This window comes from Neopelma chrysocephalum, unplaced genomic scaffold (genome assembly GCF_003984885.1).
Source record: "Neopelma chrysocephalum unplaced genomic scaffold, ASM398488v2 Primary Assembly neopelma1_66, whole genome shotgun sequence".
Lineage (NCBI taxonomy): Eukaryota > Metazoa > Chordata > Aves > Passeriformes > Pipridae > Neopelma > Neopelma chrysocephalum.
The window spans coordinates 9,828,253-9,851,716 of NW_020897725.1; the positions used below are offsets into that span (position 1 = coordinate 9,828,253).

The following is a 23,464-nucleotide window of genomic DNA, read 5'->3' on the forward strand; positions in this document are numbered from 1 at the left end:
GCCAGATGGCAAAGGACACTTTGAAGTTAGGAAGTGTGAAGAGTGGTATGGAAAATTCAGGATTACACAGTGATGTAAATGACTTTCAAGAATGCCTTAAAATGAAGCAAAAGGGATTTTCTTTGCTGATTCTTACTATGTGGTCAAGACTAACAGGTGTCTCCTAGGAGTCACTAGGAGAAGAGTGAGGCCAGCACTGAAGTTTGGTGATCCCTCTGTCTAGAGACCTCCACCAAAGCTGCTGGGCCCACTTTGGGGTTACTTCAGCAAATGACCTATATTATAAATGTCATCACTGAAATCATTCTCATCACATAATATTTTTCCAGGTGTGAAGAAGAGACAGGACAATGAATGGCAAACTGCCAGAGATTCCAGTTCTGTGGGCAGGTGGAGAATAAAGGGGATGAAGCAGATTAGCAGATTATTTTGGAGGAGCAGCTTTCATGAAGCTGGTTCAGTGTGTTGAAATACCCTTTCTGAGTCAGTAGATGTGTGGAGGGGACAGGCCAAGTGGCCACTCTGGACCCAAGGGATGTTCATTTTCCTTTCTGACTCTCACTTCCGATCATCCACATTTTTTTATGGCAGCAACTGAGTGAATGTTCTGTAGAGACATATTAAATCTGTTCATAACCAATGAGGACTTAATATAAAATCATCAAGCATTTGGCCCAGGACTTGGAGAATGTTTGGGTGATTCCTGGTACTCTCAGACTCTTGCTATTAAATAGCTAAGAATTTAACAAGACAGGTCTCCTTCACTTGCTTCATTATGCAACTCAAAACTGAGCTAGTGCAGAAGGAAGCAGATGATGCTAATTAAAAGACCAGCTAGTTTTCACATGAAAATCTTCACTGGATTTAGATGAAAGTTGTTAATATACCTTTGCTTTTACAGGTCCTGGTATGTGTGAAGGTGTGAAGCAGAAAGCCATGAAATTCGTGGAGGAGGCAGAGCAGCTCATCTTAGCCTCAAATGAGTCCCACTTTGCTTTTGGAGAGAGCTTCTTGATGGCAAAAGGGATACAGCTCACAGACAGGGACCTCCTGCGCTCTGCTCGGCCCTATGAGTCACAGGCGCTGGACTCCCAAAAGCTGCTCTCAGGCAGTGACTCTGCTCTCCAGCTGGCTGCATGGTCAGGTGGGTGAAAGGGAGATGAGAGCTTAATTAAATGGAGTCATGCTCAGGATCTGTGCAAGTGTACTTGGTGTCAAGTGCAACTTTGCTGCAAAGGAGGTGCAACTCAGCAGGTATAATTAAGCAGTGTCATTAACGTGCCAACCCAAGAGCTGATTTCGGTTGTCTTATATGTATGACACAGTGCAGATATAAAATCTGGGCACTTACCAGCCTTTATGTACTTGTAAAATTATTAATTTGTCTTCTGAAGTACAGAGGACATTCAGGCTTTTGCGAACACGTTTATAATATCCTGTATTGGACACTAAGAGCTTCCTTTACTTCTCTTTTGTAGTCCTGCGCTTCTATTGGCAGACTCACTTTTCTTCAAGAAGTTCTGCTGGGGAAGCAGCACAGCTGGGATTTCTCCCTTACATCCCACAGTGTGATGGCCTGGGAAACTGGGAGCCAACTCAGTGCTATGAGAGCACAGGTGAGCAATTCCTAACAAGATACTCTGGGGTGTCTGAGCAAATCAAAATTAAGAAGAATTCTAACAAAAAGATAGAAAACCAGGATTCTTGTAGTCAAACTGGAGAAGGGTGATGTGGTCTACAAGATGTGTGGAAAATTGACTGGAGTGAGGGAGTCAAGTGGCAGCTCATTGGGGCACAAAAATTAGTAGCTATTCAGTTACTTGCTGCTAGTTGTGTTCCTTGGGGCTCATTCCAGGGGCTGGTATTGCTTAGTGCCTTCATTCATGACCAGGATAATGAGATGGAGTGCACCCTCATCGAGTTTGTGGGTGATGCCAAATTTCTGGGAGTAGATGATATGCTGCAGGATGGGGCTGCAATGGGGGAGTCTTACCAGCGCTGCTACATTTCCATTCTCACCACTGTTCTCAGGTGTGATCTACTGATCCCTGGATAGCAGAGTTAACTGTGACTTAGATTTACTGAGCCCTTTCTATAGTTCTGCTGAGGCTGAAAATCTTCCCAGTATGCAACAAAGCACACTGCAATACATCATTTAAAATAAAGCTGCTCTTCTTCCCTGGCCAGGTCATTGCTGGTGTGTGGATGAGAGAGGACGTTATGTCATGGATTCCTTGGTCTCACGCTCAGCAGAACTTCCCAAATGTCAGTTGGTTTTTCTTCCTAAATATTTTTCTGTACTTGTTCTTACAAATTTTAATATTTATTGAAAATTCTAGTATGATATGCATGAAGTAGGGCTTGCTTCTAACTGCTGTAAGAAAAGAAAAAGGAATTTTATGCTTATTTTACTAATTCATTTCATTTAATTATGCATGATTTTGGCTTGAATGATTTGAGAGTGGACCCTCTACTGTTGGTGGCCCTGCCTGAGCAGGGAGTTTGGACCAGCTGTCCAACCAGATGTCTCCAGATGTCACTTCCACCCTCAACTGTTCTGTGGTTATCAAACACTGATCAGGAATTCCCTGCCTGAGGCTGTAGCAGAGCCTATTGCAGATGTGTGAAGGAGATGGTGATGGATGCCTTTCTCTTGCTTAGGTCTCAGAAGTCGTTTTTATTTTAATGTAAATGTATGTTTTCCCTCTCACAGGCCAGACTTCATGTCAGCGATGGCAAACCAATGCATTAATTTCCAGCTGGAGACAGAGCGGCTCAAAACTGGATGTGTCTGCAGCTGATCTATTCATCCCCGACTGCCTTGAGGTGATTTACCATGACTTAGGGAGGAAGCAGTTTTGCTCACACCATGCCAAATCCTGTGCACTTTCAGCCCATGCTCCTTAAGCATCCCTTGTGCATTTCTATTAACCTGAAAGAAAAGGGTAAGGCAAAACTAACAGCAGGCGTTGCCCCGCAGAAGGCAGAACTTAAATAGTTCTGAGGTGAAGAGTGGGAAGAGGAAGCTCTGTTCCTGCCCACGATTCCCTCCCACAAGTTGGCTCTGCCTGGTGCTTTTGCAGAGCTGTGCTTGGAAGGCACACCTTAATTGACTGACATTTGGGGGCTCTTTCTTCCTGAGCTGTGAGAGAATTACAGGAGAGCTGGATGCAGATATCCCACAATAGGGTCCATGATGCTTTCAAAATGTGACAGTGAGCAGGATAGAGATGGGCAAGGAACAGAGATTTCATGTAATAGAATCATTATCATATAGAATCATGTAATCATTAGGTTGGAAGACCTCAAAGATCGTCAAGCCCAACTATTACCCCAGCATTGTGGAGTCTACCACTAAACCAGATCTTTAAGCACCACATCTACACATTTAAAACACATTTCAATCCAGGATTTTACCAGAACTTCATCTCAATGGGCTTTTAGTTTGCATCCTGTTTAATGTTTGGACTCTATGATCTTAGAGGTCTTTTCCAACCTAAATGACTCTTGATTCTTTCGGGGACTTGCCTGTGTATTAAATTAGGTAGATTGTATTTTTTGTTTTTTTTCAATATGTTATATTAATGGAAAAATTAGTACAATAGAAATACAACAAAATAAAGACAATAGGTAATGTAAATAAATAAAACATTTTAACCAACCTTTGGGGTATGGATTGAGGCATGACTGTATTAAAATGCATTACTCTACAATGACATGTCCTTGATTTTTTTTCAGACAGGAGAATACGCTGTGCTACAGAGATCCGACACAGGTATTTGGTGTGTGGATCCTGCGTCAGGAGAAATATTTCAGCGTGGCAGCAAAGCCTTGGATGGCAATCCTGAGTGTGAGTAATGCTTTACCCACCACCTAGGGTGCTTGTGGAAATGCCTCATGCTTAGCAGCACATGTGCTTCCCTTTTCGGAACGCTGCCTGTGAAACATGGGAGGCTTGTAGTTTAATTCCTCAGTGACACAGTACATACAAGCACATCAACACTGAAAGGGTATCTGAAAATAATTACCCCTTACTTTCATAACACCAGAAATAAGCTAGTTTAGACAAACCAATGGACAGGCTGCTATCCATTTTTTTACCTTCCATTTCTTACCACCACAGAAAATTCTTAAGGTTTTCTAAGGCAGTGAATTCTGAGCTGTGGGAACTAGGCCACATGCAGACACTGAGTCCATCTGGCACGGTCCTCAACCACTTTATGGAATGGAATTGGACCTTTAGTACCTTTTTATTGTATTCAAATAAAGACAGAGAGTTGTTGAAGTCTCATAGGAGGTGGTTGACTCAAGAAGTTAAAGAATTGCCGTTTGCATGTATTGGGATGCTCTATTGGAGCCTGTGCCCTGGCTCTGCTCTTCTGAACAGTACAGGTAGCCCAAGAGCCCACAGTTCTGCTGTACTTGTTCTGCAGTTCTTTAGCTAGTGGTTTTCTGCAGACAAAATTAGAACAATACTGTCTCAAGTTCAGATTGAACTTTTTGGATCTTCTTGTCGGGGGGTGGTTCTGCTCACTCATGTCCCTGTTTTGTGTGTTTGTGGGAGACCATAAATATTGCTTTTTCATGGCTATTTTTCCCCCCAGTTTTGTAGGTATGAAACTAGGACATATTAACTATTTTAAAATGTAAATGATCATATTGTTACATTTAAGATTACCTTGATCAAAAATTTTTGCTGAAAAGATTAGTTTGACTTTTTTAACCTTTTAAATATCAGTGTCTAAATGATACACTATAAAACTTATGGAAAAAAATAACAGAATTTTTTCAATTACTTTATTCATGTAAACCCATATAACTTATACTTTATTCTTTAGAAAAAAAGTGACTTTTTTCTAGTGGAAGTAAAATTTCCCATTTCCATAAAAATTAAAATTATATATAGTTTCATGATCACACATCTTTCTTCCTTCTAACAAAACAGTCTGACAGTACTGCTGTTAAAACCTTTAGGACAATTTATTGTCTTCTCTTCTCTAACTTGCAATGAATTTCTCTCTTTAAAGGTCCCAGTTTCTGTAATATGCTGAAGTCTAAAACTGTTTCACGAGATGCTGCCAAAGGCTACATCCCACAGTGTGAAGGGGAGGATGGGAGTTTCTCACCTGTGCAGTGCAGCCAGGGTCAGGACAGCTGCTGGTGTGTCTTTGACAATGGAGAGGAGGTGCCAGGGACACGAGTGAGTGGAGGAACACCAGCATGTGCAAGTGAGTTCCTGCTTGAGGCACATGAGGAAATCCAGGCCTGGAACTTAACCCAGATCCTAAATTTTTCCACTCTTTAGTTGTATTTAATCCTATTTCTTCAGACCTGTAGAGACTTTTGCTCAAGCAACATGCTTATCTTTGCCCAGACCTGCCTGGGCACGATGTCCAGTTTTCTTCAGGTGCTTTGTCAGGGAAAAAGGAGGAGGGAATGGATCTTTGACTTTTCCTTATTCATAAAATTGGTTGAATCAAACCAGTTGAGCTATAAAACCCAGCTATGAAGTCAATCTGAACAGCTTGCTGCAAACTTGAACCTGTTCCAGTCTGAGCTGGCTCTGGGATTAAAAACCATTCAGCTGACTAAAATAAAATTTGAAAAATGTATGCTTCTGCCATTCCAGCTCTTGGCTTGTGACCAGAATTGTGAAAAGGATGTGCCAAAATGCTACATATTCACAGAGTATTTCCTGCATGACCAGAGCTCTGAAGCACTGGAATTCACTCAGGGTTTCCAGTGAGATGTCCAAATAGGAGGCATTTGAATAAATTTAATTTACAGTGGCTCTTTATACATCTTCCCATCGCTGAAGTGTAGCAGAATTAATTAAACTTTCTACAAGGCTGTGCTCCAAAGTGTAATGATTAGTGGAAACTAATGTAAAAAGATGTAAAAAGAAAACCTTTTAAGTGGTGTCTTCAGGACACTGCTGTTTCCATAGTTCTTTTGTTGGTGGGATTTCTTTTTGTTTGGTTGGTTTGGTTTGGGCTTTTTTTGACAAAAATGTAGGAAAGGAGACCCCATGATAAGAAATTACTTCAGTTCCTGTAGTGATTCTGATACATAAAGAGCAACACATGGTCATGCTCACCAACCAAACAGTACATGTGGCATATGGGGTCATGGTTCAGTGGTGGACTTGACAGTGCTGAATTAATGGTTGGACTCAGTGATCTTAACAGGTCTTTTCCAACCTTAATGATTCTACAATCCTATGATACAAATGCCTGTGTCTACCCAGCTGCCTGTAAGGTGTTTTAATCAACTAAGCAGCTACTCAGTCACTTGGAAACCACCACCAACAAATTTTCTTTGAACTCTCTTGTTCAAGGAGAGTTAGGAGGATGGGATTTTATGAGAAGCCAGAAGGAGACCCCATGGTTATATCTGCTTGTGGTGTTGTGTGGAGATGCCTATCCGAGCTCTGAGGAGATGAGCTCCAGACAAAACTCGAACTAGTTGTAAACGTTAAGTCCTTGAAATCTCCTTCTCTCCATGAAAGCTCATTTTCTAGATTTCCCCCTGAATTTGAACAGAATTTATGGAATATATTCTAAGGAGGGTGTAGGTGTACCCCAAGATATGCCTTTAAGATGATTTTACATTTTGGGTGCATATCTGTTGTTTTTTGGGATCCTGTAATGCTGTACTTTTCTAGAGGAAACACTGACTGAATGATTAATGACCTTTCTTTTTTCAAGGACTGAGCTGAGAGAGAGAACTTCTTTGAAAATATAGTGGAAACCTGGCTTAACTGAAAGCTATTTGTTACTTTCTGCATAGAGATTGAAATAATTTTTAATGATTTTCCTCGATTTTGAAACAACAATGGAACTTTTCATGATAAACAACTTAGTAATTGCGTAAAAATAAAGAAGAAAAAGTTACTTTTCTCCTCAGTCTATCCAGCCTTATACCTCTAGTCCCAAGAACTACTAATAATCATTCAGGAAAAAGGAGTACTCTCTCACTACTTGTCTATCAGCAAAAGAAGCTGTTTTGGTGGGAATATATGATAAACTTCTTCTTCAGCATCAGAACAGACAACTGTAAACAGAAAGTAATAATTCACAGTGCCCAGTGCATGCAAGTTTTTCATTAGTTTAATCATTTCCATCAGAGGTAGAATCCAACTTCTTCTAGTTGACTGCACTGGAGGGACGATGCCAAGTATTCTTGCAGTCCTCACAGGCATCTCCCATCCTCATGCCACTACCCACAACTCTGAGTAGAGATAGAGGAGAGAAAGGTTTCCTGAGAAGGTCCTGGAGATGTTAATTTCCTTGTGGAAATCTTTAGAATCACCTGTGAAAGAAGTGTCAATATTCAACTGGATCATGATTCACTCCTACAGGACCAAGAAACAGAAGAATCACAAAATGGTGCAGGCTTGATAACAGAAGTAAATGAAGTGACATCTGTAGAGGGATAAATGAGCAAATTATTGATGGTGAACTGAAACCTCTGAACCACACTGGGAAACCATTGGTCTCTTGAGTTTTGAGGGGTAGTTATTTCCATGATTCGTAAGACAAATCTCATTGGAACAGGCAGTAAAAGGCTGTGGCAGCATACAGCTGAGACTGGATATGACTTGCTGGATATAAAAATGTGTTAGAGCCATTAAGAAACCACAGGATGATTTTTACATACTTTGTATAAAGAGATATTAATGGAATTAACACATGACTGTGGATGTAGTTTAAATGGTCAGGATAAGAATTACTATCTCTTTTACAGTGATATCTTTTTGGTCCTAAAATCTTGGGAGAATTATTAAAAGTTTGTTAAGCAAGAATGCCAGGTTTCCACCTCTACTGAGAAAAAGAGTCTGGCTACACAGTCAATGAGTGAAGCGAAGGAGTGTAGTGACCACATTAACAGAGTTCTTGCAGAAAAGATGCTATAAAGGAGACTGAGAAAAAAATATGCGTTACGAAATTCAGCAAGACAGATATGAAAACCTTTTATTTTGTCATTGAAATACACAGAGTTGGAAAACAAAGATATGCTGAACACACTGTATGCCAGATTGATCCTGCATTGTTTTAAGCTTTAACTGAGGTGGCTGCTAAGTTATGGAATTAATCTTCATATCTCCATCAGAAAGGGAGAGGGAGGCTCAGACCTGAACCATCATCAATGTTTACCTCCCTCCAGTAACTAGGGATTTTGGGACTGATCTGAGCACTGCAGTTTGGAAAATGATCCATATATACACCAAGCAAGTGAATTGTATGATAACATCTTTTTCTTTATATTTATTTCTAAACAAGGAAGTTCTTTATTATTCCTATGTTTTGTAGCTCTAGAACTCATAAATATTTAATTATTACCAGATATATTTAGTAGCTCAGTTGGGATTTGGCTAATACTGAATGAAGCAGTTGATTTGTACTGATTACTAGAAATTAATTATCATTGTAGTTAACCTGCTAAAATAGTCTGTTACAGTGGGGTAGCAGGGTTGGAATGACTGTACTGATGCAGAGTGAGTTGATAGGAAAAACTGTGCTCCAATTCCAAAGCTGTATACTACTATTTCTATATGTATAAACTGATATGCTGATCTGCTGGGTCACTAGAAACATCCTGGTGTTCTTGAAGACACCACAGTCATGAGCTCCTGATCTTAAAGTTTTCAAACTTTAGTCTGAAGGGAATTGAGATAAGGTTTTTTTGGCCCTGCCTGTTTCCACTAGATATCTTTTGTAAAGGTTTGTTCTGCTGATGGTTAGAAATCTCCTTCTCATTTCCTGCTTAAATTTATTCATGGCTGTTTAAAATGTATCTGTTCTTAGAAACCATACACATACCTTTCTGGACCCAATGCATTACCCATCAAAGCCAAAAATGTGCCTTTTCCTCAGCTTCAGTAAACTGAACCATACTGACATCAAACCAGATCCAAGCTGTTGAGTGGGAAATGCAAAGGGTGCTGTCTACGTTTTCCCTGCTGATATGAAGGTTTTGTGGACTTTTTACTAGAAGTCATAACGTTATACCACTAATACATATCCCTTTTCTCACGTGAAGGTCCACAGTGTGCTCTGCCCTTCGGTGCCTTGTCTATTCCCAACGGAGCTGTACTTTGTGAAAACATTTCTGGACAAGCTCCAGGTGTCCAGCAGTGCCAGCTGATGTGTCGTCAGGGCTTCCACAGTGCCTCTTCCAGCACCTCCTTCCAGTGTGATGTGCAGCAGCAGCGGTGGGTCCAGGCTGCCCCACTCCTCCAGGCCTGCCAGAGTATGTCAGAGCTGCTGGGGATTGGGAAGGGCTTGGAGCAGAGTAAACAGATGCACAAAAATCAGCTTTCATCAGAAAGCTGCTGTGGGAATGACAATAATAGGCCGTAAGAGTTATAAGGGGGTTGCTAAATTGAGGTGAAGTTGTTTGGTCCTGTCTCCTGCCATCCTCACCTCTGGCTCTTGGCTGGCCCCTGTGCCAGAAACAGCCCTGCTTGCCTGTAATAATATAGCTATAAATAGCTATTCAATCTATTTGCAGATTTTTCTTTGTTAGTTAAAAGATGCTGGCACCATAAGTAATTCTGATGGAACTACTTAGTCCTGGAAGAACAGATGAGCGCCAGATGTTTGAATTTGGCAGAACTCAACTGTTTATTTGCATAATCAAGTCACTGTTACATTTGCATCTTTTTTGCAGCAGCAGCCTGTTCTTTAGGATTATTGTTGTCTTTGTTCGCTGGCTTTTGGTTTTTTCAAACCATTTTGTTTTCAAGAAAAAAATGTCACTTTAATTCTTGGAAGAATTGGTTGTGTATTCAGAACTCATGTACTTGGGTACTAATGTTGACCTTTTCAATTATTTCAAATAGAGACATTTTCTGATCAAAAATGGCAATTTATAGCAGTGCTGGACTTTGAGAAATGCAGGTTTTGCTGTCTAGTTTGCAGCTACTTTTCATTTTCAAAATAGGTTAAACCCATTAATCAATCTCCAGAATGGATTAAACTCATTCTAGGACTCTTATATTATCACATTTCCAATTGTACTCAGGTCTTCTATTCCAAATGCAAATGTTTTTAAACTTTAAAATTTCAGAATGAGACTTTTGTCTGTCTGTGACTGTGTTTGTTAGATTTTTTTAGCATGCTATGAAATAAATTCCATGTTTGCTGATGGCAGTTGAATAACTTTGTAAGGACAGAGGGGAGTATGAGACAATCTGCTATAAAGTTTAATGTAAGCCAAGGACTTCCCCCAATAATTTAGTTTTAAAGAGAGAGAAAAAATTACCAGCACATCAGAAGGTGATTGAATTAACTTCACAATAATGGAGAATTCACTAAAACACTTAGTAATTTGTTCCCATGGATAATTGTCCACAATTTAAAAAATCTTAATGCCTGTTCTTTATGTATACATATAGAGATTGTGGTTAAATCAGCTCTTAAATACTCTCCAATACACTAAGCAGAGAGAGGGCTTTGTGCCTTGCAGGAAGAAGCAGGTTTTTGTGTCCTCTGGTCCCCCCTATCATTCTCCTTGGAAGCTCTCCAGGGTTTCCCACGCTCATTTTTGGGGTGAGAGATTGGGAATTGTGCTCCAGCAATGCTCACTTGTATGTGATGCAGTGAGAGTCTGTAGAGGAGGTGAATGAGGGAGAGCTCTGCTGCTTATCCAGGCTGGTGGGATAAGAGCCAACTCCCTTTGGAGGTGCAATGACAGCAGGACAGTTGTGCTGAATGTGAGATAACAAACCCTCCATGAAGCCTGGGATCAGTGTTACTCTGGGGGAGACAAGAAATTTGCATCTTTTTTTCTCTTGCTAAAAACTGACTAAATAGATTTTCATTTTGTGAAAATGGGCTGACAGATTCCTCATCGATTTGTGTGATTTGCAACATTTTGGTTTGCTAAGATGTCTAAGAAGACTCTTCTTAGACTTCCATGTTAATGCCATTATTATGCAATCAAATTAATTCTCTCCTAAAACTTATTCCCAGTTAGTTTGACAAGCAAAACCCCATCGGAATTAGTTATAATTGCTTTCACCATTTAATTACGTTTTTAATACAAGTGTTTTCATGATTGTGTGTAAGAGAAGTGAAAGTTGTCAGGCCAATAATTCTTGTCTTCCTCTTTCTTTTCTAAGTATTGGCCTAATGTCAGCTTTCGTGTAGTTCTCTGGAAATTGCTATCTGCTAAAGCTTGTGAAAAATCATCATTAATGATCCAAATTGTTCCTTACCCTTCTGTGAGTCAGAGCTCCAGTGTAAAACATCTCTTTATTATTATATAACTCTATAACCTGGCTTTTTCCCTAATGCACAACATATATATTTATCTAGCTTATCTCTTGGTGCTTATTATTTACTACTGACAACTCTACTGCTTTCACCTAAAAGTGGGAAGATGCTATTGATACAACATGAGAATGTCAAATCAGTGTTGTCTTTTCTCAAAGGAATGCTGAAAGTCAGGTTCTTCATTAGTGAGGTTAAATGCCCTTTCTACTTTATTTTTAGAGCTCCAATTATTTCAGACAGTCCAAGCTCAAACACACTTTCAACTACTCCTACCTCCTGAGAAGACATGTAGTTCTGACTACTCTGGATTATTCCAGGCATTCCAGATATTTATTTTAGATGAGTTGAAGGCTCGTGGTTTATGTCACCTCCAGGTAATTTAAATTCCTTATTCTCTGTTGGTGTTAAGTTTTGTTGTTGTTGTTTGTTTGTTTCTGTTTTCTTTGGTTGGGTTTTTTAATATTAAAAAAAAAAAAAAGAAACACAACATAGACCTTTGCCTGCCTGAGAGAGAACAGAACATGCCATGAAATCTGTCATAGATGAGTGGGAAAATAGGAGTTTTAGTCTCACTGACACCACATCAGCTTAGTTCTAGCCGTAGAAGTCGTATCACATCAATCCAGTATTTATGAAAAATTTGTTTCAATGGAAGAGAGTATTTTAACTATTCTAACAGTGAGTAAATGACTTGCTAAAATTATATTTTCTTGCTTCTGTTTTTACAGTCCCTTTTGTAAATGTTACTTTTGAGCAAATGAATAGGGCAAGGCCAGAACCATAAAGTTCTCAGGTTGACTAACTGTGGTTTCATTTGATTCTGAATTCGAGGTAAATGCATTTGGGAATACTGGCTCAGTTTCTGTCTGTGATGATTCCACTGTCTATGTTGAATGCCTGAGCACAGACCGCCTGGGAGTGAATGTCACGTGGAGGACTCAGCTGGAAAACATCCCAACAGCTTCTCTCCCTGACTTACATGATATTGGTAAGTTTTTCTTCCTCTGATATTTCTGTGGATTAAACCTGATTTGCTTTTAGTTGTTTTGCTTCCCTGTGTCTGCTCTTAGGAATTATAAATGCTCACTGCCATTATTACACTAGTGTTGTGTTTTTGAGATTTTGGTATGGATGTATTTCTCCTTTCAAGCTGTGACCACACAGTGGAAAGGAGCCATAATTGAACGTTTTTTTTTTCAGATAGCGGTGCCTCTCCCAGCTGCCTTAACAGGGACTGAAAATTACTTTATTGGGCATGAGCTGAACTGTCCCAGATGTTCATTTCCATCAATCACATCCTCAGTGATGGAAAAGATTGTGTTTCTTATTCATTGTACTCAGAGAAACACAGTTCACACGTTGCCAAAAATTAAAATAGTTTCTTCCAAGTTGTTTTTTTTCCTTTTTTTTTTTCCTTTTTCCCCTTTTTCTGTTGGTTGCATTGCCTTTGACACTAAAGAATGACCCTTATCTTGGATATCCTAGAGCAACTGTGCACCAACTGAGAGAACTTTGCTGTCGTTTCCATGTAAGTTAGGGATGGTATAAGGAAATTATTTCAAAGCAGTTACTGTTTTCCTTTAAAATAAAAGATACAAAAAACATATCCCAGGTTCAAATGCCCTCTGTGGGCATATCAAGAATAGTAGCCTGTATCAAGAACAGTGTGGCCAGCAGGGCCAGGGCAGTGATTGTCCTCCTGTACTCAGCACTGATGAGACCATACTTCGAATCCTGTGTTCAGTTTTGGTTTTATATTAAATTTTATAATAATTTTTTCTTTTGAAAGTGTCCCTCTGAGGGCATTACCTTTTTGACCTCTCCAGACTATAAACACCCTGTATTACTAAAATTGGTTTTTCAGGGAATGACTGTATGGTTTTGGAAGAGACAGAGCAGAACCTGCTCTCTCTATAGTCACAGCACCATCAACTTCCTTTATGTTCCAACTTCCATTAGCCTCTAAGGCAGCTTTGAGTCTTTCTGTTTGAGGTGTTTTCAAGCAGAGTGAGCAAATTAAGGCTTTAATTTGATAGACACTGTACAGATTCATTTTGGTCTGCTGTTTGTTAAAATGCTTGTATTTCTGCACTTGCCTATGTTTTTAACTTTATGTTAATCATTTTCTGTGTGGTTATCCATTCCCATATTGGAAATGTCTTTCATGCTATTTTCTTGTGTTTTTCCCCTCTTTAGAAAATGCAATTGTTGGAGAAAATCTCATTGGAGCATTTATAAAAGAGATAAAGAATGGTGATTTTCTGCTGCATTTGGACTCCAAGCAGTTCCTAGCAGATTCTGTGATTGATTTTCCCCGGGATGAAGCCTTTGATCTGTCTCCACGTGTGCAGCTAGGATGTAGAAGTGGGTTTCGAAGAATTTCATCTCCTGGGAAAGCAGTCCCAAAATTGCAAGGATGTGGTATGTCTCACTTAAGCTTTCCATTCTTGGATGTTGTCAGGAATCAGTGTAAGCTGAAGTTAGAAAATTGTTGCACTTTTGTTTATGGTTCATATGTGAAAGGTGTGAGGCACCAACTTGAATATAAATTTGGGGAGAGATGGGAATTAGTGCTTTGCTTACTGTTCAGTCCTTGTGTTGCGCTAGTGGTTTGGAAATAGGCATCATGGCACTGATAGAAAGTTTCGCAAAAACTTTTGAGGATTATTTTAGATCTGTCTCATAACAGTAATTCTGTAATTCTGTAATGTACATGATCCTTAATAAGAGGATTTCACGAAGATAATGTAGCCAGTGCTTCAGATGATGGTACCTTACCTAGAATAGAAACCTAGATGCTGAAATGGCAAAAGTCCTGAGATTATGAGTTCCTGGGCCAAGTCCAACCCGCTCAGATGGAAGCTTTCTCAGTGTTGGCCAACACCCAGACCTGACTACACTTCTTCCCTCTTTTCTTCTTCTCCTTTCCTTCTGTTTAGTCTGCTTCCCTGGAACAGGCTACCTTTCTGTCAAAATCCTGCATAGGGCTGCCAAACCTACCTTTTCCATGGTTCCCCACAGCTTTGCCTGGCTGTCCTGGGGACCAGGTCATGCTGACAAACTACCTTTGCCTTAACAGCTCTACTCTTGTTTCTATCAACACCAACTCTCCTGCAGTGCAACCCTGATTGGTCTCGTTGGCCCTGTTGTCCTCCATGAGTCTGTGTCTTACGTATGCCACTTTGGGGTGTATTCACTACGTCTACCTTTTTTTTTGGAGGGGGAGAACAAAGGAAAGCTGTACCATGTGTATGTGTAAGATAACAATAGCAGGTATTGGATAGGTTTTCCAATGTGGGGAATATTTTCAGGTGGGAGAACTTCAACACTATGCAGCTTAAGTTGGAGACCCTAAGAGTAAACCAGCATGCAGCTTAGCTCCCTGATTGGTGTGGTGTTTCTCTTTAAGTTCAGGGAATTTCCTAATGCCTGGGCAAGGTAATCAAGTGATGAATCAGTTCTGAACTGCTGCAGTTTCCAGCTTGGACCTTTAAGAGTAAATTGACTGCAGATTCATGCAGAAAAAAATATTAATTCCTACTGAGAATCCAGAGTTTATAACAACTTGCAGCTACTTAACAAGATGTAGTGTTGTACAGATTGGAGGTATCATTATATTTTAAGTAGAATCCATCCCTTAGAGCAGAACTTACAAAGAATTGGATCTTTCTGCCAAATATTTCCTGCCAAGGATAAAGGCCTTTGGGAAGCAGTGAATTTAGTCACCTTGTGAGTTAATTCATATGTATTTGAATGAACTGGCTGTGGAAGAAGTCAGAAAACAGACCTTATAGAGATGCGGAAAGGAGACAGTTTCTGGTCCAGCTTTTGGCAGAGCTTTCGGCAGAGCTTTCGTACTCTAACCTGTCATGGTGTAACTGCTGTTGGACAGTGGTTTGTGTAGTAGGACTGCATATTTTATTCTGAACAGGGAATTTAGGAATTCAGGTTCTGGTTCCTTTAAGATCTATCTATCTATTTTGTAGCGACTGAAGGCATGGACTCCCTTGGTGTGATGCAAGAGAATCATCTATCATTTATTTCAGGCCTCCATTTATAGAAGAACTAGTTTCATCTTTAACCTATCAACAAGCAATACTTGGCCCTATAAAATTACAGTATGCATGTTTCTACCTATCAACAACTAATGTCCATCTTTACACCTATCAGCTTTCAACATGCTTTCTTCTTTTCTTCAATCATCTTCTTGTTCTGGGTCATGCGACCTTAGGCTCCACGCACCTTGTAGACACTTCCTCCCACCTTCTGCCACATTCTCTTCTGTTCTGACAGTGTCCTCTGCTTCGGTAATGCTTTAAGTTCTGCTCTGGTCCACGATCCTCCAGACCATCTATCTATCTGGATATATCCTGATCATTCATCCTGTCTGGATCTGTATCTCTACTATCTCTGTATCAGTAGGAAGTATCACCTGCGACTACAGAAACCAAAGTTGTGTGAGAGCGACAGAGATTATTCCTTTCCCTTTCAGCTTGTTGCTGAAATACAAATTGGGTTTTCAGATCCTGATCTTTTTTATTTGTTTGGTTTTATTTCACGATCAATGTAATTTACCTTTTCTTCAGGAGGCATGGTGAGCTCTTAGTAGCAACAAGTTTCTGATGGTCTCCATAAGCTTAATATTTTCATCTAGGAACATACAGCTTGCATGAATCTGCTTCTTCATCTCATGTATTTCCTTTAAAGTTGCCTCTTTATTTAGGTTTGAGTTTATTGTAGCTTTGTTTCATGTTTTCCTGCCTGCAACTAACACATTTATCATGTGTTAGTTTTTCTTGTGTGACTTTTTTCTTAGTGTCAGTCTTATAGTGAGCTATGTTATGCCAAAGGTATTAATGAATATAACTCCTTAAGAGCTGGAGGTAAAAGCTTTATTTTAGCTAAATTTTAATGAGACAAAAGACACTTTCTTTGCTAAGGTATGGGTCAAAAAGAAGAGAGTTGGAAACTGTCTAGGAGAACTTTAGAAACATAACTCTTCTACTCTTATTTATTTCAGGAGAAAGCCTGAAGACTGTTTGTAACTTAGCTTTGTTTTATTATACATTTTTATGCTGGTTCCTTTTATTATTTAAAGTGCTTGGCAGTTCTATCAGAGTTGCTTTAAGCAGAACATAACCCAAATCAAAGAACATACTAGATTTATAGCTGAGCCAGCAGCTCAAGACTTCATTTCTAATAGTCTAGATCAAGAATCTGATATCCCAAAGTTTTCCAGTATCCCTGGAGGGAGGAAAGAGCATTGGACAGTGATCAGTTGTGACAGGTTTTGATCTTGCTTAGTGTAGTGAGAGCTGATCTTAAGTAAAAGGAGGCTCTTGTGAAGTGAGGTGTCCCTGTGCAGTCACTCCAGTGAGTTGCTCTGTAGCCTGGATTTTGCTACTGAGCAAGTTGTTCCCCTGGTACACAGAAGCTCGAATCTAGTTAGAAGTGAGACCAGTTTCCAAATTTCCTCTGCAGGAGCAAGGGATTAAATTTGGAGTTTATTTTTATTTCTATGTTTGATTTTCTTTTTTCCTATTTTAGGCATACAAAGCTTGGGCCCAGTGCTAACAACCAGCTCTGAGATTTTGGCTCATAGCTGTTCTCTAGTTTCTTATACTGTCAAAATGTATGCATGTTAAAGCTTAAAAGAAGTGCAATGTGGTGATTTGTCTGACTACTAGGATGGAACTGAACTTCTACGGGATTGTGTCGAATGTGACCTGGGGCTGAAAGTACAGGTGCCTCCAAGAGTTACAGAGTCAAAAAAATGTGTCTCTGCACCAAGATTTTTTACTGCTCTTTGTGTCCTTTTGCCAATGTAATGTGTGAGATGAAAGGGAATTTTACTTGCTTAAATATAATAGGAGACACAGATGTTTCTTTCATATTGTGATTAAAACTATGAAAACAGGTTTGAAAAACTTAATTTGTTCCTTTTTTAACAGTAATTGCCTAATGAGTCTCCCTCATTCTTTGCTTTTGTCTTCGATTTAGGCATGGATTGCTCATTTCATTTTAATTTCCACTGTTTGTTCATGTTGATCCTTTTTTCATGTGTTGGAAACTATTTAAAATGTATCAGACACTCTTGTGTATTAAATAATGTGCTTGTGAAAGGAGAATTGTGTATAATCCAGAATTTTTTACGTTGTGTAATTGATTTTAGATATGTGTTTTACCTAGAGTAATTGCCTTGATATGTACTTGGAAGGAAAATTTCAGTCTCACAGTTGTATCATCCTAGACCTTCCCATTGGACCATTTACAGCAGATGAAGGAAGATATGATAATTTTTCCACTAGCTGTCTTTTTAGTCTATTGTAATTTAGGTACTCCTATAAGTTAAATTAATTTACATTCTGGTGTGTTGGCCAGAACAGCAATTCATCATATGGGTTGTAGTGAGGATGGCCAATTTTCCATTACTGTTTCTCGCTCATGCAAGCTTAAACTGCTGCCAAGATGCAGACAAAAAAAAGAAATGAAGTTTTGCACCTTGTCCAAGTCCCAAAATATACATTTGATAGTGTTTTGAAGGAAATCTACATCTGGAAAGCAGCTGTGAAATAACAAGTAGAGGTATTGTCCTGTAAATGTGTCTGTGACTCTTCTGCTTTAATGTTCATTTGAATGCTCTGGAGGGAAAGACAGTATTCCATGACATCCCAGAAGAAAGTTTTCTTCATAATAGGCAACAGGTCAGCTGAAAATATTGCTCCTGATTGTTTTGAAAATCATATCTATATGGACTAAGAACATCTTTTTGTTTTGTGTTTGGGTTGTCATGTGCACAACTAGTGATTCTTAATCCAGCCATTACTGTTTAGTTTGGAAGTACTTAACAAAAATTTAATTACCAGGAATTCTGAATGAAAGTATTACCATATGGTGGGTTTCTGTATGATGGTTTTGGAGTTTCTACTCCAAGGAGCCTTCCTGTTTCTGTCTGTAGTGTTAGAAGTTACTCTGTAGCTTGTCTTCCTTTGCTTTCCTTCACAACTTATCCACAAAGTGCATTATCTTATTACAAATGGATTTGACAAATGGAAATCAGGCTTGGATTTGGCATTTCTGAACAGCTTCATGTGCACTAATTCAAGAACAGGTTTAGGGTGACCTGAGAAAACAGACCACAGCCTGTATTCCTGTCATTGATGAGTTTAGAGATCATTTAAGGAGTGTTTACCCTTGTTATACCACTTAGAAATACATATATTAAGAGCTTGAAGCCTATGACAAGTCCAAGATAAGATATATTCATATATACATATACACACTCACACTTATGTGTACAAATGCCCAAACTGGTTGAATTCCAAAGGAGTAATAAGGTGATTGTTGTCTTTGCAGTTGTTTGTCCTCCGGGCAGTCATTTCCAGGGCAATGAATGCATTCCCTGCCCTCTTGGCTACTATCAGAATCAGACAGGACGTTCCTCCTGTATCAAGTGTCCTGTGGGCAAAACTACCAACTCCTATGGGGCAATAAGTACTGATCACTGTAAGTTGAACTCATTTTTTCCCATATCCTTTATATTCTGGCTTCCAATAACTAATGATTTGGTTTTTTATTCATCTGTAAGTTAAAAAAAAATAAAATCCTCCCTCTGAGGCTTTTTGGATGGATGTGATCCCTTCTGCATACATTCAAAGGCATTTGAACAGACAGTACAAACTGTCTGGTGTTTTAACCAAAAATGCATGAGAAACAAGTGGTCAGTCTCATCCAGGATGTTGTGGTTCCTTTAGACATGTTCATTGTCCTCAGGAATGGTATCTGGGTATCAGTGAGAAACGTCTCATGCGGTTGATTTATTGCCGCTTTCATGAACACTAAAGTATTCTTGTTTTGTGCAGCTCTTTCCCCTGCAAATACAAACACTTCTCACAAAGCAACTATTCAAATGTTCACAAAAGTTGGTGAATTCATCTTAAATGACTTATTTTTTCATGCAGTTCCATACAGAAAATCAGTTATTAAGTCCAAATTCAGTTTTGTCTGCAGAATAAGCTTATGAATAAAAATAAAAGTAGCAGAAATGGATTTCTTGGGTGTGTCATTGTCTACTTTGTTCTCTTTCAACCTATTTGTTCTCTTAGGTGGGATAAAAAAGTCCAGTTTTATTTTAATGCATCCTAACATCAATTAGTTTTTGCCTAAAGTTGTCCTTCTTCATTTCCGTGTGTATTCCCTCTGTGGGTGTTGGGGTTGTGTCTTTAAAAGTTTGCTCTTTAGGATTTTTTTGCTGCACTTGGAGTTTTCTTTACTAAACCTGGTCCCCTCCTAGTTTCCATCTTACCTGTGTGCTGCGTGTCAGTGCCAGCCCTCTCCAAAAGTCCAGGTTGTACAGATTAGCTTCCTGCTTTCTTTCTTTCCCTGCTGTCTCCCTACAAAGTCTGAAAAGTTTTTCTGAATTAATTGTTATGATGGCTCTTGTGCTGTTGTTCAGAGCATTCTGCAGACCCACTGTAGCAGGCACTGAACAAACCTGTATGAAAATACAATTCCTTCTCTGTACCCCTTTGCTTTACAGTACTGGAGATACATAACAGAGATTTGATCCATGGCAGAGAATCCAAAAAATGTTTGAAACATTAATTGAAGTAACAACAAAGCAGTGAGACTACCATGTTTTAGAGCATAAAACACTGTGCAAATCGTAGCTTAATTTTTGGTGAAGTCTTTGCTGAAGTAAGGGGACTTCTGTCCCACAGCAATGAAACATTGCATTGACAGGACCAAAGTAAATGGGCACAACTGATGCACAGGAGGTTCCCTCTGAACATCAGAAACCATGTTTTTACTGTGAGGATGACTGAGCACTGGCTCAGGTTGCCCAAGGAGGTTGTGGAGTCTCTAACCTTAGAGATGGGTAAAAGCCATCTGGACATGGTCCTTGGCAACCAGCTCTTGGTGGCTCTGCCTGAGCAGGGAGGTTGGACTGTACAACCTCCAGAGGTCCTGTCCAACCTCTGCCATCCTGTGAAACCCAGTGACAGCATTATCAAAGTACCTTTTTTTCTTGTTTACTTGTAACAGGCATCACATACTGTCAGAGCAATGAGCAGGGTCTGCAGTGTGATGAAGATGGCCAGTATAGACCTTCCCAGAAAGACCCTGACACTAAGAAATACTTCTGTGTCAATACCTTTGGAGCAGCACTGGACTGGACTGGAACAGAGGATCTCCTTACAGATGACCAGTGCATGGGTAAGTGCCAGAAGAATGTTTTGGATTTGTTTTGACCCTACATAAGTAAAACCTCCTTTTGAAGAGACTAATCACTCCACAGCTTCTGGGGATTCACTTTTCCCATAGTTGTGGCCTCTGCCTTAAGCCACATTCCTCCTTAGTTTTTCATTTCTTGACTACATTCGGGAAGTTATTTCTGGTAAGAGAAGAGAGAAGCAGGTTTCCTGCTCTCTCAGATGGCTGACAGCTTTTGATGTGTGCTGACCTCCTGCTCTCTGCTTGGAAACCCAAAAGAATAATGAGAGCGCTAATGGGAAAGAAGCAGAATTATTAATTTCCTTGTAAAATTATCCCTCATCAGTGTATTCATGGGAAATAAACTATTTTCAGCAATGATCTCACAGCCACAACGTAGCATTGCTCTCTCAGCTCCTGCTGTAAAATATCTGCCTTGGTGAACATATCCTTGCAAGCTGGGCAAGGTTACTTCTGCTTGAATACAGCTGTGAAATGCTGGTTCTCGAGGATGAAAAGTTTGAAAAAACAAAGTCATCCATCAAACAGTCCCCAGACTGCCTGCAGTAAGGTCTGATTACACCTCTCAGCCTCAAAGCTTTTGCTTTTTCCCAGAAGTTTTTATATACCCATCATATGATTGGTATTGAAATTAATGGGATATTCTGTTTAGAAACTGATGTCATGGTGTGCTTTGAATTAGACAATGTCTTATGACAAGTCTGATCAGTGGAAGGAGTGTGAAATGAAAGCCCTCAGTTGTGAAGAGGTTGCAAAACTATCTTCAGTTAAAATAGCTTTTTTTTCCTCTGAGCATACTGAGAGACTGATCACAGTTACAAGCACGAGGTGTGAGCCTCTGTTGCTCTTGATCACGGGGCAGTTGGGATGTTTCTCTGGGCAAAGGATTCAGGAGTTCAGTTCTCCTGTTACTCACCTTGAGCCTTCCTGCGTGGGCATTTCTCATTCTGTCCATGATGGAGCAATTCTAGATACCTGTGCTTGTTTTAGTGGATCATGCTACAAAATGTCACTACAAGTATTTATGACTGGTAAAAATTTGGGGTTTAAAAAACCAGCAACAATGTATCATAAAAGAGTTTGGGTTGGCAGGGACCTTAAAGATCATCTAGTTCCAATCCTGCTTTCATGGGCAGGGATGCCACCTAATAGATCAAGTTGTTCAGGGCCCCATGCACACCCAAAAAGTCTGTTTGGTTTTTCTGGGTTTTTTTTTGTTTTGGGTTTTGTGTGTTTTTGTCTTTTTTTAAAAATAATTTACAGGCTAATTTAATTTCTTTTTTTTTCTTTTAAAGATCATGTTGCATTTCCAGAAAGCATTATACAAAGTGAAACTGTTTGTCTCTATTTTTACTTTTTCCCCTGCCCCTGCTATTTCCCTTAACTGAATTCTGCACACAGCAAGACAGCAGGGGCTGAAGGCTGACCTTGCTTTGACAGGAGGTTGGTGGTTGGGCAGCGTCAATAAAACCCAGTTGGTCTTTGGCTTTTGAGTCTTCAGACAGAAGAAGAATTACCTTCTATGAAAGCACAGTAATAAGCTGTAACAACTGTTGCTCATTCTCATAATTCTCTCTCTTCTTATATTTTAGGCCACTTAACATTTACACTTAACATTTATTACTTAACATTTATTATATGGAGGTTGGGACTAGGTTCTTTAAGGAACTTTAAGGTTCCTTCCAACCCAAACAATTCTATGAAGCCTGCCAGAGTTCAAGAAACATTTGAACAATGCTCTCAGGTACATGGTGTGAATCTTGGGGGTGTCCTGTGCAGGGCTAAGTTGGACTCGATGATCTCCCTGGGTCCCTACCAGCTCAGGGTATTCTATGATTCTATGATTACAGCAACACAAGTAGGACCTACAGCTTTACTCTAGTAGTATGTGAGATAGAGAATTTCTACTCCACACTAAGTCTGTGAAATGGCTTTATGAATGCAATTTTTTTACCTTTCTTCGTATTAAAAAAATAAAATTCAAGAATTATTTTTGCAATGTTTTCAGTTTCATGTTTCACTACACTTTCTATATTTTCTCTACTTTTCTCCCATATTATTGTATTTAATACCTATTGTATTCAATAATATTGTATTCAATAATATGGGAGAAAAATAGAGAAAAAAGATTTCTTTTGAAAATATAAGGGTAGTGTGAAGTCAGAATTAGGGGGGAAAAATCAGAAGAAAAGAAAAACATTTGAAAATGTAATTTTGTAATTTGAATTTTGCAATTTGAATTTTGCAGTAGAAATGAGAACAGTTTTTAACCAGGCATCACTTGAAGTTGCAGATGCAGAAGGGATTCAGTTTAGTGTAGAATTTAGCTAATGCTTATATTTCGGTGCCCTGTATTTCTAGGAAGGAAAAAGCTTTCACCTCTGTTTACACCATCATTCTTCCCCGTCCCCATCTGAGCTGGAGTACCAGGATTTTCTTGTGTTTGACAAACCCTCTTGATTTTTTTTCTAAGCAGAAATGATGGTTTTATCAAAAGCACCTGCTGACTCAACCCTGGCAGCAATTGACATTTGCTTCTGATTTAGTCCTGACTGTCTTGCTGTAAGAGTACAAGTGATTGTTTTAAGAACTTATCCCTTTGACTTTTATTTTGTGGCTTATCCAGACATTTCAGGGACAGGGGCCTGTGATCCTCCAGCTTTTATTTTGTGGTTTATCCAGACATTTCAGGGACAGGGGCCTGTGATCCTCCAGCTTTTATTTTGTGGTTCATCCAGACATTTCGGGGACAGGGGCCTGTGATCCTCCGGCTGGAGCTCTGCATCCACGAGTGAAGTGGGGAGAAGGGCTGAGCCTCCAGTTCTTCCACGTGCAGACATCTCCCACAGGCTGGGATCAGACCAGGACTCCTGCTTCTGACCTCTTTTAGGTCTAGGTCAGGTGTTGGCTGCAATGAGCCAGAGGTTTGCCTTCACTTGGGGCATTTAGAG

General features: G+C 39.6%; 1 protein-coding gene across 1 annotated transcript in view; it reads left to right on the top strand.

Annotated features, from left to right (window-relative positions):
• The window catches only part of TG (thyroglobulin), a 148,117-nt gene that overhangs the window by 17,816 nt on the left and 106,837 nt on the right, over positions 1-23,464 (top strand). The window contains exons 11-22 of the mRNA XM_027684390.1: positions 902-1,144; positions 1,479-1,616; positions 2,188-2,265; positions 2,714-2,826; positions 3,739-3,850; positions 5,028-5,228; positions 9,043-9,252; positions 11,499-11,653; positions 12,111-12,267; positions 13,476-13,700; positions 18,636-18,785; positions 20,325-20,495. Of these exons, the coding sequence (XP_027540191.1) occupies positions 902-1,144; positions 1,479-1,616; positions 2,188-2,265; positions 2,714-2,826; positions 3,739-3,850; positions 5,028-5,228; positions 9,043-9,252; positions 11,499-11,653; positions 12,111-12,267; positions 13,476-13,700; positions 18,636-18,785; positions 20,325-20,495 (1,953 nt within the window). The remainder of the gene's footprint in view (positions 1-901; positions 1,145-1,478; positions 1,617-2,187; positions 2,266-2,713; positions 2,827-3,738; positions 3,851-5,027; positions 5,229-9,042; positions 9,253-11,498; positions 11,654-12,110; positions 12,268-13,475; positions 13,701-18,635; positions 18,786-20,324; positions 20,496-23,464) is intronic.